The 20,338-nt window shown below is 39.6% G+C and overlaps 1 protein-coding gene across 5 annotated transcripts in view; it reads left to right on the top strand.

The window, feature by feature from the left end:
• The first annotated feature begins 1,607 nt into the window (after positions 1 to 1,607).
• The window catches only part of tango2 (transport and golgi organization 2 homolog (Drosophila)), a 22,758-nt gene continuing 4,027 nt past the window's right edge, over positions 1,608 to 20,338 (top strand). Inside the window, exons 1-10 of one of the 5 annotated variants that reach the window (XM_046035502.1) lie at positions 1,619 to 1,751; positions 2,338 to 2,398; positions 2,696 to 2,813; positions 8,879 to 8,967; positions 10,442 to 10,561; positions 10,758 to 10,875; positions 17,410 to 17,477; positions 17,668 to 17,821; positions 19,606 to 19,710; positions 20,173 to 20,334. In XM_046035502.1, the coding sequence (XP_045891458.1) occupies positions 2,758 to 2,813; positions 8,879 to 8,967; positions 10,442 to 10,561; positions 10,758 to 10,875; positions 17,410 to 17,477; positions 17,668 to 17,821; positions 19,606 to 19,710; positions 20,173 to 20,296 (834 nt within the window). In that variant the 5' untranslated portion in view covers positions 1,619 to 1,751; positions 2,338 to 2,398; positions 2,696 to 2,757 and the 3' untranslated portion in view covers positions 20,297 to 20,334. Of the gene's footprint in view, positions 1,752 to 2,337; positions 2,399 to 2,695; positions 2,814 to 8,878; positions 8,968 to 10,441; positions 10,562 to 10,757; positions 10,876 to 17,409; positions 17,478 to 17,667; positions 17,822 to 19,605; positions 19,711 to 20,172; positions 20,335 to 20,338 lie in introns of all 5 variants that reach the window. The other 4 variants (XM_046035501.1, XM_046035506.1, XM_046035503.1 and 1 more) reach the window with 4 other exon arrangements.

Below are 20,338 nucleotides of genomic sequence, written 5' to 3'. Positions count from 1 at the left end.
ACATTATTCCTATTGCATTATTGTCACACCCTCCTCCTGAGTTGTAATGGCAGAAGCTGGAACTTGGCGTTGCGAGATAATCACCACATGGATTTGTTGCGAGAGAAAGCAAAGAGCTGCGTTGATATTTACCTCAGTTTCTCCTGTTCATCATTGTTCTTCAAAAGCGAAGAGAGTCTCCGGTGTGCGCGCTGTGCAGTACTCCGAGTCTGCGCTGAATAATAACGTTATTCTGCTGCGGGGGAAAGCATACTACTGTTGTACAACCTCCCAAATCTCAAATTGGAGCCTGTAGTTGTCAGGTTGCTTGCTCGCGCGTCCCTTCAGTCAAGCGCCACATGTACAAAAAAAAACAACAACACCAAACGTATCCTATTCTAATGCTAACTGATTTAAAAGTTATTTATTGTGCTCAAAGCGACTGTCGGTAGTTATTTTACTAATTAGTGGCTGTGACGTTGTGTTGTAGGAAAGGCAGAGCAGTCTTTATCCCTCTCATCCACAACAGTGCTGGATGCTGTCGGTCACAGCAAGTGTCTCCGCCCCATCACCAATCACATGCTGTTGAAGAAAATCTGTGATTGATATTTTTGGTTATTTATCTGGAGAATTAATAATTAGGCTAAATAATTAGCTCTTATTGTTCTTTAAATTGTGTTCATTTGGTTGGTAGGGCTATTTATGGGCTAATGCTAGTTTTTATAGGCTAAAGAAACTGTTCAATAAACTCGCCCATTAGGTCGACCATAATCACACTGAATAGCAGTTAGTCACTCACATGTATCAATTATATTTTATTTTATTATCCCTTCTGTCTTTCAGTTCTTCAGAGTCAGCACATACATCATTGTTTTAATACCCTAATGTTCTGGCACTGTGGCATGGTCAAGTCAGCACATATAGCCTATTATATAGGCCTACAGCGATGTATATAAGCCACACAAACCCCAGAGTAAAACATATAGCTTTGCTGCATGTTGTCCCCTCTCTAATTCCCTCATTGCCTGCTTCTCCGTCCTATCTGAAATAAAGGATAAAGAAACAAGACAACAAGATAATAAAAAGATATAGCTACAGCAGAATATAGTGTAGATCTGTGCATTGGTTTGGTTTTTACATTTTAAGATAGTGTATAATCTTCAGAGTGGTAGGCAATGCTATTTTTTAAGCATTAATAATCTATTTATCCATCCATCTATCAATCTATTCAATTCTATTGGCTTTATTGGCTTGATGTTTCAGAAAGTAAATCATAAATTAACAATAAAATGAAGAAAAGAGAAGAAAACAAACAAATATATATGCTATTTATAAAGTTTAAGTGATATGCTGTCCAATTATAAAATAATTTTACAAACATCTTTTTAACGTCAATGCTTTTATTTTAAGTTTAGTGTGCAATTGACCGGAAACGTAATTGTAACTGTTTGCTGTGAGCTTCGTGGTTGTTAACGTTACTTGTCATGTTGACCAATCACAGCGAACTTCAGAGCCTGTTGGAAAGTGCACTTGTTTTAAGTATTCCCAGCTCCTGGGCGGGCGGGAAACAGGACAACACAGGGAGGATTAAACCCTCACGCCCCACCGCAGACGACCGCAGACAGAAATCGAGGTGACTGAACGTGAACACTTCCTTTTTGTTGCGAGTGTAAAGGGACAGTGAGCAGCAGTATCCAGTAACTACAGCGGACACGCAATTATTGGGTCAGATGTTAGTTGCAGCCTAATGTGAGGAGCATAACTAAGGTTAGGTAGGATAAAAGTTTGTTTGTCTCTGCCGTCTTTTTCGTTAAAGCTGCTAACGTTAGTTTAGGAGCTGATTTTATTGTTGCTTAGGCTAACAAGTCACGCTGAAATTAGTTTACCTTGAACTAGCCACATGTTATAATGTTAATTAACGATTGTTTGGTCCGAAAGACAGACTTGTTTGTTTGCTAATTATATATAACGCTAGATACATAACAGACAGTGGCTATGTTATTTGGCTAGCTTATGTGGAAACAGGACTCTAGCAACTATTAATAATTTGCCACAGTGCTAATGTTACTCACTGGTTTAACTTATTAGACCGGTAACATATGGATTTAATGTTAACGTTAACTGTCTAACGTTACTAAGTAGTTGTCCAATCAAGGCAACTGGACTTGGTTGAAGATTGCTAGTTAGCTTGGTAGTATCAGAAGATACCCTACCTAGCAGCACATCATTGAATGACATTGTGAATCATGGAGGAGCTTCTGCTACCTTTGTACTCATTACAGCTAAAAGTATGATAAAGATAACACAGCTTTGTGATACTGAGCCTAACACGTCTCTAAATATGGGTCATGTGCGCAGGGTTACACACAGTATGCACTCTGGAAGGTCCATTTGTTTGTCCTACAGCCAAGTACGCCATGTAAGTAATGTTATTGGAATAACCACTGTGGGGTGAAATGTATGTATTCTGATGAGTGCATCCTAAAGCCTCCCCAAAATCACAGGCAGTGAAGAAGACCTTTAGCTGCAGCTATGTCACTCTGTATAATATTGTACAATCTGAACACACCCCCCAGGTCATAATTTTGTTTCACAACATCTGTCGTCATTTTCTACATTCAATCGCCACCACGCTCCCGCACACCCATGCTCACAAACACCAACACTAAACACAGGAACTTACTTGTTTCTTGTCCTCTTTTCTTCTCTCTGTCAGATATGACAAAGATTCGAAGGTGGATTGAGTGAAACTTTGTCATCGATCCTCCCAGTACATCCATGTGTATAATTTTCTTCAAGTTTGACCCCCGGCCTGCGTCCAAAAATGCCTACAGGTGAGCAATTAACAAACTTTGCTACAGTGTGAGTATATTAGAAGGCTAATTTGGTCAGCCACGAGGTAATTAATTTCTTTAAACAAACCCTCATCATGCACATTCATGTCAGAGAAGACAGCCACCCACAGAAGTGCTAGTAAGGGTTTAGTATTAGTGGTCAACCGATACAGGTTTTCAGTGGCTGATATTTAGAGAGCAGGGTGGCCGATGATAATGCCGGTATCAAAACAAAGAAAGGTGCTCAATGCAGTATAATTGTATAATTCATCATTATTCCAAGCAGAGTTCAATCTAATCTAGTTTTATTAATAAATGAAATAGAAACATACATTGGGTTATGCTATATATTTCAGAACGTGACTGGTGGGGTACAATTTGACGGTACAACAAAATATATTATGCTAGCCATTAATGGTTTCAGATTAGATCTGCTGTCATTTAGGATGATATATCGGCTTTGTGAGTGCGAGGATTGACCAATGCCAGATATCGGTCTATCACTGCTTAGTATCTTGCGTAAGTGTCAAGCAGCAAGTGGGAAAACACAGAGAGAGAGATTTCGACACTGCAGTGTGTTTATATTAACCTTTAATCCTGAAGTAACTACTGTCTGGTCCATCTTGATAAACAATGTTATGAGGCTACTTTTTAAAACATACCCAATATGTAATATGTGGGGGTGGTGATGGCGCATAGATAAGATGCTTGCCTTTGGTGTGGGAGACCTGGGTTCGATTCTCACTGTGAGACATCCACCATTATGTCCCTGAGCAAGACACTTAACCCCTCGTTGCTCCAGAGACGTGCGACCTCTGACATGTATAGCAATTGCAAGTTGCTTTGGATAAAAGCGTCAGCTAAATGAATAAATGTTAATGTAAGGCTGGAATTTTGGCACATGTGTATAAGAGTTATGCGTCATATTTCTTTTTGATGCAGCAAAAAAAATAAATCCCCACCGTTTAATATTTTACTCAGTATGAATCTCATATAGCTTCAGTGAAGTTGAATATAGAAACACTTTTAGAAGTAAATATAAGAGGAACGACCTTTTCAGGTTGATAAATCAAGTCGTGTCAAGTCTTGACATCACAGCTGTCATACTCTGACAATGCTGCAATGTTGCCTGTTTCATCTGGTTCCAGTGTTGTCTAGTGTGACACCTGAAGCTTTGAGCTGAGGTGCAAACACAAACATAGTAACAATTGACTTTTTGGTTCTTTAAATATATATTTTATAAAAATGTAGAACCAAGGGACATCTGATTTGAATGAGTTGAAGGTTTTTAATGGGATGACATGAATAGCCCTCTAAATTGGGCAAATGTAGAACTAGGGCAGGGCGATAATGGCCAAAAATGTTATCACGATAAAAACATTTCATATCATTCGATATCGATAATTATCACAATCTCTCTCAAATCAGTAGTTTTAAGGTGGATTTTTGCTCCTAAGTAAAAATTCAAGAAACCAGATGGTTAATTATGTGGTTAAACTTTTCTTTATGGCCAGAACTTGACAAACACTTGATGCCAAACAGTGGATCACTTCACAAGTTAGAACATTTAAAACTATTATCTTTTTCAACAAATTATTAGTTTGATAAATTAATCTTTCTTCAGGTCTCTTTTTTTCAACAAAATAAATATTTTTAAGAAAAATTAGGTGCTAGTTTGTCTGTGATTCAAATGAACTAAAGCAAATATTTATTGACAATATATTGAACATGTATTATATTGTTATTGAGGAAAATTATATTGCGACAATTATCATTATTATTTTATTGCCCAGCACTATGTAGAACATCAGAATCAGCTTTCTTGCCATGTATGTGTACACATATGAGGAATTTGACTCTGGATTGTACAATGCTGTGCTTACTTATACAATAACACAATAATACAGAGCACATATATATTATAAACAAAACAAAATAGACAGATTGAGACAACAGTGCAGTGAGCAAAGGAGTGCAAAGGATGCAGGAGTTAATTATTATTATTACCAATATTGTTATTATTATGTACATGTCGGAGGTGGATGAAATATACAGGTACACATACAAGCATACATGTACACAGCGTGATGGAGCACAGTGCAAAGAATGCTGGAATAAGTATCATGTGCAGTACATCACATCTTACCAAATTTCAAAACTCAAATCTACCATTTTAAAGCGCTGAATGTATCTTTGCACAACCTCCATGTGTCCTACCCAGCAGTAAAGGCTGACTTCTTTCAGCACAGACCAGTGCACTATGAGCAGTCAATGTGAGTTACAGGGTGATGTCGAGTCCAGCTTATTATAATCTCCCTGAGCTTGAGAGTGAGCTCTCCACCTGGCCATAGTCAATCTCTGTCCTTCCCTTTGGGAGTGTGACCCCGCCTAAGGAGATCACAGCAGAGGTGTGTCATGAGTACTGACTCAGACCTGAACCTGGGGAAAGGTGAAACGGGCTGTGCCCTAATGTGGTTACATCTGTTCTATATATAGACCAGTAGTTGCAGAAGTAGTTTTCTTTTGCTGCAGTGATGTGTAAATCAAAAAGGGAAGTGCATCATACTTAGACTAAATTGGGTTGAAGATAAGTTTCATTAAGTACAATTATTACAGTCCAACAGCACAAAATGACAGGAATATACCTGCGGGGATTAAATGGATTCTTGTTCAGCACAAATGACTTGGTGATTACCCACATGCTGGGATTTCTGCATTTCAAAACTTCTTCAGCTGCTCAGAATGAAAGTAGTTCTGAAATCAACCAACCAGCATTGTAATATGATTTTGACCTGTAATTATAGCTCTTCCTTAAGGCTAGTCAATTATCGTTTAAATGTCAGCAGCTCCCTAGAGGCTGCTACGTTCATTGCACCCAAAAACATGAAAGGAATTGATTTAACAAAGTTTTCATAGAGCTTTTGCAATGGTGGGGATACAATTGTTTACCGTCTACACGAGTATGATGCCACGCATGATAATTAAGTTATGATATGGGCTCCGAGGTCGGTGTGTCAGTTGGTTCGTCCACCACTTTGGTCCAGACTGAACTTTATCTCAAAAGCAATTAGATGGATTGCTAACAAATTTTGTACAAGCATTCATGGTCCCCAGAGGACAACTCCTACTGTCTTTGGTGATCCCCTCACCTTTCCTGTACCGCCACCATGAGGGTTGGCTTTTTTGTTTTTTCACTGACATGTTTCGAATTTTTGAATTGCCATGAAATTGCCCAGAGTAGGAATCCTGATGACTTTGCTGACCCCCTGACTCTTCTTTCAAGTTTTCACTTATCCAGTGAAATATCCCATCATCTACTAGTGGTTGCTAGAGGAAAGTCACGTAGTCATGAAAAACTGTTTCCTGTTGGGACAATATATATCTACTGTAAATTTCATAGACTTCCAAAATACCGTGTCTGAGTTAGGAATTTTACATGACGTTGATGAAAGGTCAATTATTTGTATAATAAATAAGATCCTATGGGAATGAATATCACTGAATACTGCCAAGTCTACAATCGTCTGTGTTTACTGAACAGAAAAGAAATCAGAGTTCAGTATTTATGAGGAGCTTTGATTCCTCTATGCTCACCGTAATGCAGCTGGCGGACTTACTGTAATCAGAGCTGCTCGCGTGTGATTTCCCCCCCCTCAGGATCCGATAGCAGATGCTCTCTCTTGTGTAGCATCATTAGTGTTAGCTTTGTTTTCTGATGCAGTGGTGGGTCACACAGTGCCATGGGAACAGGTTATCATTAGCCTTTGATGCACAGAGGTCGACCCTCATTAGGTCAGTTTGGTTTATCTGTTTGCTCTTTATCAAGCTCCTGTCCTGAAAGATTAATAGGGTGACCACTGCCAAGCTAGAGGTCAGTAAATTTCATTGGCCTTTTTATTTATTTTTGTGGCTCAAAGGGTGTGTAAGTGCTTTTGTGCAGTGTTTATATCCATATCTCAATGATCTTTTATTCTATAATTTAGGTTTTTGACAACAGCGCACAGTATATTCGTGCTTTGCATGCGTACACACCGTAGAATACCAAAGTCCAAAATAAGGCTCTCTGCTAAAATGCTAATGCATGTTTACAAAAGTCCTCTGGTGCAGTAATGAGAGGTCATTCTTTCCTCTGAGCATGGGAATACTTGTTTCCTGTGTTTCATAACTGCTGAATGTGTGAGATGAGCTGGATGAAGAGTTGTGTGCATGTGTGTTGCTATGCGTGTAGTAGATAACAGAAGCTGAGTAAGGATGTAGAGCCACTTAGTGATGTTACGTTTCCAATTGACAGCAGTGACCTGCTTGTAAAGGCATGCAGAAACTAATGACGGGTGGTGCATTAGATACAGGTCACAATGCAGTTTGTAGATGTTAATGTCCCTGAACATAATGGCACCGTTACTCACTGAAACCCTGAATAATAATGCAGGTCAAACTGACAGGCAGCCCGTGTCAGGCTACAGAGCCACATACATTAAATTAGATCTCTTGTTCAGGCTGTTCAGGCTGTTCACTCTTTGATAGTCGCAATAAATGTTTGTGTTGTAGCCGTGCTTGCAATAAAAACTCATTTAGAACCAGATAAAACACCGTGAAAGGTTACTGACGCGGGACAGGCACAGACAGCTTTTGCAAAATGAAATGATGATGAGATGGTTTATCTAGATCTGTCACACATTTAGGCATATTTTTCACATTTCAAATTGTTTTAACCCCTTAACATCCAGTTTACCTCCTAAGTACTTTAAAGTAAAAAAAAAAAACACGATGGGCATTGGCCGATACTTGCACTCGCGAGGCCAATCATCCGATCTAATCTAACACCAATACTGGCTAGCGATAATGTTATACTGTAGAGAATAATGAAGCTGAATAACAAACTGTACCCCATCCTCCCTGAAACACCAGTCACGTTCTGAAATGTATAGCAGAACCCAATGTATTTTTTTACTTCATTAATTAATAAAGCTTCCATCTAAAACAACACTTTACTGGCTGAGATAACATGTATATTAGATTCTGCTCTGCACGGACTAAAGGAATCATACATGACTTCTTTGTTTTGATATCGGCGTCATGTATCATCCGTCGGCCGCCCTGCTCTCTAAATAGCACAAATAGTAAAGACTAGACCTGCTGTATATGAAAACCGCTATGAGATAACTGTTGTTGTGAATTGACGCTATATAAATAAAATTTAATTGAGCTAAATATCAGTATCGGCCATTGAAAAACCCATATCGGTCGACGACTTCTGTACACTCTGTGTTGGTTTCTTGGCTTTCCTCTGAAGCTATGTGATGTTTACAGTGGCGCAAACATGAATTTAACTTTCTACAATGTCAATACTTTAGTTAATATCATACCATCTGTATGGATATTAGTTTGGTAGTTACAATATTATGACATGAATTGTGTCCACCACATCACCCACCCCTGTCTGTAAGTTAATTTTTATAATGCACTGAAATTAATGTAACCAATGTCCTAGTAATTCAAATGATAAACAGGGTAAACCATGCAAAAACATAAAAATAATAATGGTGTATTACACTGACACAGATGGCTGACACAGAACCTGGTGAACTTAGATCACAAGTTCGGTTTCACTTTACTTCCTCTCTCTTAAGACTGGTAGTCTGATTGGCTTGTCCTTTTGATGTCACATTCCTTTTGATCCTCTCTTCTTTTGGTCACCATCAAAGGACGTTCTCCTCCTTGTAAGCTCGACCTTTTGTGTCCTCTGTGTCCTGCTCAGTCGGTTTGTAATATCACATGTGCTTGAAGACTCCTGGACACATCTGAGGCCTGTATGAAGCCAGAGAGAGACCAAGGAATGTCCAGGAAACTGAGTCAGTGGCAGACAGTCTGTCTGTCTACCAACTCACTAACTGATGGCGTGGGAAATCATGATGATGAATGAGCTGCTGATGATGGATCTGCTGTTGAGACCAGTGATGGCTTTCTTTAATATCTCATTGGCTCACGTCAAGAGCGAATGAGCAAGACTCACTGAATGAACAAAAATAACAACTTCCAAACCCCTCTCCCCTTCCTCTCCTCAGGCTAATTTTGGCTGCAAACAGAGATGAGCTCTACAACAGGCCGTCCAAAGCTGCCGACTATTGGGGGACCAATAGTGAGATCCTCAGTGGTAAGCCCGTCCATCTGAGTCCAGCTCAACACTCAAGTTTCAGTACCTAGTAAGCTACTAGTAATTAGCAATACATATTCACTCTGTTTGGAAGCCTCTTTTGCAAGGGAGACCTACCCAAAGTGGCTAAACGTTGCAAACAAAACATGTCAGGAAACAGATAATATGTTAAACTGATGCAGGAGAATTTGTGTTTAATCTGGCCAAATGGAATATGTGTATAATTGTATGATTTGTGTTGTGTTAGGCTTTGTGTCTGTGACTTTGTGAAAATGCAGCAGACGTTGGCACTGTTTGACTACAGTTTTATTCAAGCCTAAATGGCTTTCAATAATCAAGGGAAAGCTGTCTCCTTCGCCCCAGAATCCAATTCTCCTCCTCTCCGTCACAGGACATCCCCACCCGCAGTAAACTATATTTAATTGACTGATGTCCAATACACATTATAGCTAAGCAGAGGAAATCAATCATCCTTTTTTTTTTTTTTTTTTCTGGTGAAGGAGGAAATGCAGAGATAGCCTCGTTGTTCATCAGTCTCCTTCTTCCCTCTGTAAGAGAGGTCAGGACTCCAGTAGTGGGGCCTTAATTGATGGTTGCTTTTATGCGATGTGACAGGAATAAATGGCTCTGCCTTATCTGTTGGGCTGGGGGCTGCGGGGGCAGGGCCCTGAAGGAGACATAGCATGACGAGAAGGGAAGTAAGCTATAGCTCCCAGTGGGACCGGGCTAGCTTTCCATCCGCCCCCAGAGGAGTAAGGCCGCTCGGCTGTCTTGGTCACTGTCAGTGTAAGTGGACCTGTCTTTATTGATCACCAGGAAGTGCAGTAGACTTGGGTGCCCCACCTTTTCCATGTCACGTGAAGAAGAAGAAGAAGAATGTCACACAAGGGTCGTCCAATCAAAAGACATATCAAAGGATGCTCATATACTTGCTCTAATTTGGGATTTTTTGAAGTGTCACTGAAAGTCAATGGAGATTAGATCCTTTGTTCAGTTCTGTATTCAATCTGGTGTATCTTAATGCAGGCTAGTTCAAGTCCAGTATATTTTCTTACTGTCTTGGTCAGAATTTCATATTCAAAGGCAGGACATTTTGCTTCAGAGTTGTGAACTGGAAGGACAGTCCCCTTTGTTGAAAGTCTAATGTAAATGTAGAAAGAGATAAACTATGAGATTAGGGTCTATGTTCAGTAATCCTTCAGTAATTGTTTGTACATAATTTGTTTACCATTTAAGTGAAGTTTCCTGCAAATGGATATGTAATTTAGTTTGAATAATTACAGAAATAGGCATTGGTTTTTGTGGGTATTGGTATTAATGCTATTGTTATTAATCTCACATGAAGATCTTTTTCATTTGACATATTGTGATAGATGTTATTCCAACAGTTATTGTCTTCAATATTGTGGCTTACTGTGCCGATGAAGTGTGAAGCTGTTTTTGATAAACATCCTTCTGCTTTTGTGTTAACCAGGCCTGGACCTGGAAAATGGTAAGGAAGGTGGATCATGGCTAGGGATCAGCAAGCGGGGCAAGCTGGCTGCAATCACCAACTACATGGAAGGACGGATCAACCCTGATGCACAAGGAAGAGGTGAGCCAGCCAAGACAAATTATATTCACTGATAAAATGCCTGGTGTGACGTCATGCATCTCAAGCACAACATTGCTTTTTGTTTTTTCTACATTTTGAAGGTTCTCAATATATATATAATAATCATTTATTACTATATGGGTTAAATGAGTTCCTAATTTGAGAACCATTTCAATTTACTTTTGCCATTCTGCAGGATTTCTTGTGTCTAACTACCTTATGGATAAGGATCATGACAGCTACTCCTACCTGAAGAAGGTGTCGACAGAAAGCCACCTGTACAACGGCTTCAACCTTATCACAGCGGAGTTCAAGTGAGTGGAAGGTGTTGTGAAATCCGTCGGAGTGCATATGGTCCATTAACGGGTATAGCTGAATCAAAGATGTGTTAACTTTGTGTGAATTTTGAGAAAGACACTTTTTTTTTTAGTTTTTAGCCGTACTCTCAAGGTGTTACATTTCACAAGTTAAAATTGAATCCTGAGAGTCAGGAAGTCAGATGTTAAGACGGTTCTTTATTGCACTGTGTGGGTGTCATGATTTGACATTGGCAGATTCTTGCGCACTGAAGGATCAAAGCTCTTAAAGTTTTTTAGAAACTTGTTGAGAATGGGCTGTAACCGCAAAGGCTGCATTTTCATCTCTGTAGTACGAACCAAAACCTCAAATGCTCAGCTGTGAACGAGCCAGCATTAAAATTTTAAACGACCACCTGTTCATATTTCGGGGTTTCAGACACAGAAAATCTACACAGCATAAAAAATAATGAGGTATTTTGTTTCTTTTTTTTTTTTATTTTTTTTTTTTATCTCGTCTCCTTCTCCAGCCTGACTTGACTGAATTTGGTGACCTGTTTAAAGGAGGAAAAATCAAAGTGGGATCAGTGCACACCAAGATAGCTGTCAATGCGGAGGCCCCTGTAGACAATTGGCATGGAAACGGGTCTCAGTTTCTGCCAGCGAGAGGTTGGAGGTTCAGGTCCAATACACACCACTGTCAAGCTATATCCCTGCCGGGGGGGGGGATATCAGGGTTTCCACAATGGAGTTTGGTGAACCGTGTAGCCTGGTAATAAGGCCTCAAGCAGGATCTCCGCTCATCAGGGATTTTCTTATTCTACTTTTAAGAATTTAGGTAAGAGAGAGAAATTGGTTTTCTGCTGTCTTAAGATCATAAAATCATGTTTTGATAACTATATCTGCTAATCATTGGTGCCCATCTCCAATATGATTGACACGATGTGGTTATTTAAACAACAGGTCCTTGATTTTAAACAGAGATACTTTGAGACCTTTTCATTTCTACCCCGCAACCGTCAACTTTGCGAGCTGAAACAGTCACCGTGTGATTTTTATCAGCTATAGCTATATAAATAGTTAAGCTAACGTTATCTCCATCTGACTTTCTCTGTCTCCATCTGACTTTTTGATGTTTTCAGCTAACTGTAAAAATGTCTCAGACATGGACTTGTTGGCTAGATATATACAGTACCCTCCAAAAGTATTTGAACAGTAAGGCAAATTCTTTTGTTTGTTTTTGTTCACTGAAGACATTTGGGTTTAAGATCAACAGATGAGACAAGAGTTCAGAATTTCAGCTTTTATTTCCTGGTATTCACATCTAGATGAGTTAAACAACTCAGGACATATCCCTGTTTGTACTAGACCACAGCATTCTGAGGTGAGCAAAAGTAATGGAACAAATAATCTTAAAGTAAATAACATTTAATATTTGGTGGCATAACCCTTGCTTGCAATAACTGCCTCAAGCCTGCGACCCATCGACATCACCAAACTGTTGCATTCTTCATTTGTGGTGCTATTCCAGGCTTTTACCGCAGCTTCTTTCAGTTCCTGTTTGTTTCGGGGTGTTTCTCCCTTCAGTCTCCTCTTAAGGAGGTGAAATGCAGCTCTATTGGGTTAAGGTCAGCTTATTGACTTGGCCAGTCTAAAACCTTTTTTCCCCTGATGAAGTCCTTTATTTTGTTGGCAGTGTGCTTTGGCTCATTGTCCTGATTTTATGATAATAAAGAAACTGCACTGTTCTCTGCATTGCAGTGTAGAGCTAGGTATTGCTAGTATTATTAGTAATATAAGGAAAAATGTAAGACTGTTATTTCATTCTAATGTCACCCTGTTTAGGTTTATGCTTTACTGCTCATATTTTCAAACAGTATGTTTTTACCTTTAACATAACAAGAGTCAATGCTTTTAGGTTGAGGACTAACCCATGTTTTGGTGAATGTAATGCTAATTTGCATAACAAGTTTGGCTGGATTTGCTGGAGTGTAAGCCAAACCAAATCCAGTAAACAGCAGGACAGAATATTACCCTCCATTCTTATCAAGTAGAACCCAGGAGCAGCTTCAACACAGTGGGGAAATGCTTTTGTGAAAGGATCCGTTACTCACAATTTTTGTTTTTGAAAGGCCAAAAAAAGACACAACCCTTCAAACTCTTTAAATGCGGAGTATCGCCCCACGCACACCAACATGTGACGGACCTGAATGCCTAGTTATGTTTACTAAGCTATGATTGGACAATCACTGTTTGGGGGGAGGGGTTTGATGAACTGAAAATTGAGTGCAATGATTTTGTTGGATTTCAAAAAATAATTAGCAATTTACAGGAGCAGTCCAGGAATATCAGTATTATTTCAGACTTTGAACCCCCTTTTTTTTTTTTTGACTAAACAGCAACTAGATGGCTTGACTGTTGTTTGTTTGATATGCCGAAGCTGTCAAGATATGCAAATGCCCTTGTTAAGACTGGGAGCTGCCCCAGTGGCATTCCTCTTTCATGTAAGAATAAGGTGCCACCCCACGCTTATGAGACACAAACAAATCCAAAGGCGCTGTATGTTTATGTTGTGATAGTGTCTTCCACTTTGACTGGGCCGTCATGTGGTGCTGTGAAAGCAAGTTTCCCTGCCTCAAACAGCAGTCTGACGGGAGCCGCATTCACTGCAGACAGAGATGACACACAGTGACAGAAAGCAAGCCCACGTCTTTTTAATAAACACCGTCATTACCAGCCGATGGGTTTTCCACTGTAGTGTGTCCTGCAGCCCAGAGGAAATAAGGCGTCTGGTTTCTTTCCGAATCAGTAAGTACATCTGGTGGATAGAGAGCAGCTTTATATTACAATTGAAGGATTTCTCATTCATCTGTAACTAGAGACATGATTTATGCTTTGAGGGACAAGATGTGCCCACCATTTTTAAGCATTGTCTGTCTTCACTCAGTTTTTGAGTGTTTTGTGAGATCCATGTGAGAGAACGGGTGTACACTTAAAACACAACCCAGAGAAAGTAAAATAAAATATTTCAGTCTGGTTATGATTTATGTATCGTTCCTTTTTAATTGTAACGCTTGTTAAACCAATTCTACCTTGATTAATAATCTATAACCATGCTGAGTTGAGTTCTACGTGCAACTGATTTGGTCAGTAGCCGCTGTGCATTTCCCAGAACTTCATACTGAGCCATCCCTCGGTGGAGCTAATGCCATATATATTTAAATTTTAAACTCAGATATGCACTGCTGGATGCTGCTCCATATTGAACATCTGACTTTTCTATAGCTTCAGTTTTTCATCCCACTTTATGTCACTCTCACTTTAAAGTCAATGCCCAGAGATAATCCATTTTAATGAACATCTCCTCTGATGTTTGCCTGCAAAGAAATGCCTTGCTTAATACACTTTCAGTCAAGCAGAGTGGGGCTGCTTTATAAAAAAAACAACTTTTATAAAGTGGTTCAGTCTGATGGCATCAAACATGTGTTGTTAATTCTTGGCATAAACTTGGTGGAGCTGACAAAGTAAAACAGCTGTGGTGAAGATATGCACGGCATCATGGGTGGATGAACATGTCAAAGAAGAAAGACTATGAGTATTTGTTTTTTCCAGAGTAAGATTACCTAGTGGGAAATCGTCTACTGCTAATTCTAGCTCTCAAAAATGTCAAATATATCCTACCTTGTTCATTGACTGAATCCAGATGAAAAATCAATGTAATGTTGATTTTGGCTTTACAGTTGTTAGCATGGGATCATATTTTACATCAGGAGGAGATCTGAATTCCACTACATTTATCTTTCTATGAAAGTCTGTCAGATATAGGCTGATTTTAATTTCTGGGTTCTTTAATGTGTAATAAGATTTCATTTCAAAAGTTATATAAGAACATATTTGGTGTTCTCCTATTCAGTTTATCAAGTCAGTGGTCACCTTGAGGTCTCAGACAGAAGCTGATGAAATGGGTACGAAATGGGTATGAATTTACGAATTGCTGACGGGAACGTCAGTAGTTTTGTTTTTTACTAGAAAAGTCACCAGTTCACCAAAGTTATTGAGCAGGATGTGAGTATCGGTGTCGAATCTCATTCCAATCCATCTAGTAGTTGTTGATCCATTGTACTTAAAAACACAAATGTCTTTATTGTCTGCATGCATGGGTCCAGATGTGTGTTTGTGGTGCATGTGGTCGTTACCCAGGAGCCCCCACCGTCCTGCCTATCTACATTCCGAACTGATAATGTTGAAAGCTCTTCCAACCATCTCCAGGCAACTACACCACAGCTGGCGAAGTGAAACTGCTCTGCAGCCTCAGTATAAAGGACTCTTCATTAAAAAGCCTCCCAGTCCGCATACTGATTACCTCTCTGAGATCTGAAAAGGACTGTTTTTGACCCTTCCCTCCTCGTTCTCTCTGCCCAGCGGCGTTGACCTCCTGCTGTTCTCTCATCTCAGCCTTGTTCAGCCCAGAGCACACCTGATGGAGCTTTCAATATTCTAGCCAGTTTCAAATAGCCAAAATAGAGCTATCTCTCTGCAGATCCTTCACCTGCAACCACCACAGCCAATTTGATGCACATCACAGCCAAAGCTGTTTACATAGACACCAGAACGGTGGGGTTTGTTAAGTTCAGGACAGAATACCAAGATCAAAATGTGATCAAAAAAGTGTTTGGCCCACAACCGATAAAAGCTTTACAGATTCTTCCGTTTCCCTTCAGGTTACAGTGCCATCTGGTTCCCACTGAGCAGATACAGTGCACATGCATGTATGAGGGGTGACTGCTGTCAGCCGAGTCAACAGCGGCCACTGTGTTTATACTGTAGTAACCATAGGAACACATAAAAGGGAGTTGTTTATTCAGACTGTTCAACTGGGTTTGGGTACAAGTTGGAAACAATATTAAAGTCTTTGATTTGTTGTTGTGAGAGAGATAATGTAATGTAAACCTACAGCTCTGAGGATTCTCTCGCAGCTGCTTGGAAACTTATTGTCCTGCCTTTAGAAAACGCTCTGCTCCAGGAAATTTACACAAGACAGAGAGTTTCTTGTGCAAACAGTAAAGGATGACCGCTGCACTGCTTTTTTAGGCAAACACATGTATCACTAATCATTTGTAAAGGGTGTGTGTGTGTGTGTGTGTGTGTGTGTGTGGCTCATGTCAGTTGGTGTCGTCATGTTATCCGTATCGTGTCTCTAGTCTTTTGTAGTTTGCAGAGATTGTAAAGAAAAGGTGAACGTCCCCCAGGAAAGCATGGAATGAATTATAATTTACAAGATGATAAACTGACTAATGTGATGAGATGGTGAGTTAGTGTAGACACCACCTATGTGTTAAAATGCTAAATGCAAAACGATGGCAAGCATTTCATCATATGAAGTCTTTCAGAAGTCTAACATAAGTAAATTAACAAAATATACTAAAAGCTTTGTTAACATGAAGTAGTACATAATTGCTTGTGCTTTTTTCCCATATACTTTATTTACTAGGGATGCATTTAAGTGTTCTTTTCATTATAGATTATACTACTGCCTTTTTTTATTAATCAATGAAGTGTTTGGTCTATAAAAGATTAGAAAATTGTAAACCATCTTTAAAAGTGAATCAAATGTTTTATAGATTATCACAATAGTTGTTACAATAGTTATTGTTGTAAGCAGTTTTCTGTTTGTGAACCAAACTCAGCTCTAAACATCAGATATTAAATCATTGTTTATGGGTTTTTATGATAAACATGTTCCATTTATTTTGATATATGGTATATAGACCAAAGGGCGATCTATTATATATATATATATTTTTTTGGCTTTTAAAACTATCCAATAAAGTTTGTGGCGGAGTTTCGAGCCCAGCAGCATATTCTCTTCCCGTCTTGCCAGCTTCTGACTGGGAAACTTTCCAAGTCAGATGTTGAAGCAGTGTTGCACCACATTTCAGATTGACTGATGCCACTGGTATGGCTGTCATAAAATTGACATAAAAAAATTCATTCCCCCGCTGGTTCAAAGGATTTGGTCATAATCTATTATTCACTCTCCTGTACCAAAGCCATCACAGATGCCCTTGATGTTAGACAGATTTTTCAGACTGAATAAATTCTCTCTGAGGACTTTTTTAAAGAGACTTAACCCTGTAACTAAACAGTTTTGTGGTAGTCAAAGGTGTTTGCAGCAATCATTTTTATTTTGAAGCTTTCATTTTACCCAGGTGTTCCTTTAGGATAGATTTAAATGCTGCAGTTAACTGTGGTGTTCAATATTTTCTTTTTTGATTTGAATTACCTCTACAAATTAAACAGGTTTCTTTTCTTTTCTTTTCCTTTTTTTTTTTTTGTTTTTCCAGGACTGCAAATCAATCATTAAAGAATACTGTTTGGTGCGATGTTGATATTCTCTTTCACCCTTTCATGATTCCCACAGGAGTGCCTGCTGTATTTCAAGAGCATAGAAGCATTATGACTTGGTGACAAGACGTTCATAATTAGACATAAACAAAATGCAATCATCACTAAATGCATCTGTAATTTTCCATCTTACTGTCTCCCATGTAGAGCCAAACAAGACATTGTGTGTTACTATGGAAACAGAGGCAGCCCTGAACCCATCCATCTAAAACCAGGTCTGTGTTTTTAATATCGTTGCTGTAGAAACCGTTCATTTCACATTTACCTCTCCTCTCGGCCCATTCATGTTAGCATGACAATTCCACGTTGATCTCAGATTGTCTGTTTATTGGAGGTGGTTCTACAAGGTCACTAACTGAGCTTACTATTGTGTACATTTGTCTGTATTTTTCATGTTCCCCTCAGCAGGAATCTATGGCTTGAGTAATTCGTTGCTGGACACGCCATGGAGGAAACTGCTACAAGGCAAGCGTCACTTCACCAGCGTTGTCAGCGACCAGTCCCTGTCCTGCGATGGACTGGTGCAAGAGCTGCTCAACGTCCTCAATAATGAGGAGCTGTGAGTGGCCAACACTGCTGTAGATTCACACACCGTAACACATTTCATCTTAATTTTAGTTAATGTGTAATCTTATAATAATACTTGATTTAAAGGTTCGGTGTTAGTTTTAGTGGCATCTAGTGGTGAGGGTTGCGAATTGCAATCGGCGTTTAGTGGTGCATTCATGTGCTCCTCGGACGGTCCCATTTCCCAAGTTGTGAAGTTGTTCTTCCGACTTCAGTGTGTGTTCATGTGCTCTTAAGTCAGAATGTGGAATCAATATGGACTCTACTTCAAAGATGTGTTGGATTAGCCTTATCAGAGCAGATAAACAACATTCAGATATCTAGTTCACTCTACATGGACAGCAAACTAATCGTTATAACTATATTGCAAATTACATGTTTTGCAAAATATGTATATGCAGTATGTGATTTTTCACAAATAAAAGTTCTGTATACTTTTTATGTCCCATGTACACTTTATCTCTCTTTTTGCAATAGAGATTTAAGGAGGGGGAAAAAAAGATTCACATTATTCTGACAGGACATGAATGCACCATCAGTCACCGCTCAGCCCTCCCTTTCAAAGCGCGTAGGAGAAGCTATGGTGGCCGACACGCTCCGTCTGCTCTTGTGCTAAATAATGTGTGGTCGTCCAAATTTCTCTTCTTTTCTTACTTCTAATAAACCAGTCGACGACTACTACTACTAATGTTAGTTGTTGTTTACCTTCTTCTTTGTACGTATTCAACGTAGTGGCGAAACGTGCCCTGTAGAGCATTTGTCCATTCGGGCTACTGTAGAAACATGACGGCGCAACATGGCAACGTCCATGTAAGAGGACCCCAGTGTATCTTGATAGAAGTGGCTCATTCTAAGGTAATTATCTCTTTATACAGCTTTATACGCCACTGAAAACATGGTTATGGATATTATATTACATTTTTGTCAATAGATCCTCCTAAATATTACACACTGAACCTTTAACTGTGATTTAAAGGCTTTATGTTAGATGGAAAGCAGTTATGTGGGTTAAATCTGGGTTTATGCCATTGATGGGGTGATAAATGTTTACATGCATTTTTTAAATACATCTACAATCACTGGAAATATGTAGTTGTAAGTTGATGGCGAACATTGGGAGGATTTTACCAGGTCGGGTGCCACATGTGGGGTAAAACTGATCAGGGAAGCAGAGCTACTCGGAGCCCCTGGTACATGCCAGACATTCAGAGCCTGTATCAAGTCTCTGAATGAGCTGTTGTGGGGGGTTGCAATTTTAGCTGCACTCAGTGTTGGTTCCTCTTAATAACACTTTTGCTTGATGTTATGTTATGCCAGAGGGATATAACATAACATATAACCATTTTAAAAGATTAGTTAGACATTTGAGGAAATATGGTTGTCACTTTCTTAGAGTCAAGATTGATACCACTCTCGTGTCTGTACAGTGAATATGAAGCTGCCGTACAAAAAGTGAAGGGATTTGTTTAGAATATGTCTGATAGGTGGTGATTTGTAGTGATGTGTTTAGCCAGCCGTGTATCGCAACAGCAGAATGTAAACTGAACAGAGTTTGAGTTACTTTTGTTGAAAGAGATGGGCATATGTAGCCTTGACCTAGACATTAATTATGGAGCGTCTTGCCAACTCTCAAACCTTACAGAGAAACCTGGAAACTGACTTTTGCTTATGTAGAAACCACTTCAAGACTCAACTGCATTGCATTGCATTGCCTGAGACATTCCCAGAAACAGTAACTCATGACTCAAAAGGGTGTGTTGTGGTTTTGTTTAACAGGAACACACCTGATCCAGCTCAGGAGAGCCAGGGGGATGGCTACAGCAAGGACATGATCCAGGCTCTGTCAGCGGTGTGTGTTCGCTCCCCTCATTATGGCACAAGGTCAGTGTCTTCCACCCACGCCAAATCTCTCTCCTCTATCTCCCCCTGTTTGATTCCACCTGAGGTGACAAGCAGGATCAGAGGGAACAGAGAACTGTCAGTACACAAAAAATCCCTGTGTAATCAATCCTCCACAGCGAGGAAATGAAAGAGGATCGTCTGCATGGTGGATTAGTGGATACAGAGACTGTCCTGTAGCCAAAAGGTCAGAGGGTCAGTCTTTGCCAGAGCCATCAAAGACTGTCAAAGGCACTGCCACTGCCTGCTCATCCTTGATACGGGTGTTTGCTAAATACCTCAGATGTGACTGTTGAATGATCATAGTTGTTCTCAGAATTACTTCTGCCATCTGCATGTTTTCTTTGATTTTTCTTTATTTATTTTTTTTCAAGCATTTTATGTCATTTATTTTATATTTTTTGTCTTTGTTTGCTTGTATCTCCTGTGTCCCTGCTCATTTAGGACCAACACAATTATTCTGATCGACGCAGAAGGCAATGTGACCTTCACAGAGCGCACCATGCCCAACTGTGACACAACAAGCAAATGGAACACCAGTTCTTTCCAGTTCAAACTGCAGGTGTGAAGACGTGATGGAGGAAACCCACTCTGTGCCTTTTACACCCCC

This window comes from Micropterus dolomieu, linkage group LG21 (assembly GCF_021292245.1).
Source record: "Micropterus dolomieu isolate WLL.071019.BEF.003 ecotype Adirondacks linkage group LG21, ASM2129224v1, whole genome shotgun sequence".
NCBI classification, from domain to species: Eukaryota; Metazoa; Chordata; class Actinopteri; order Centrarchiformes; family Centrarchidae; genus Micropterus; species Micropterus dolomieu.
This window is presented reverse-complemented; position numbering and strand designations above follow the sequence as displayed.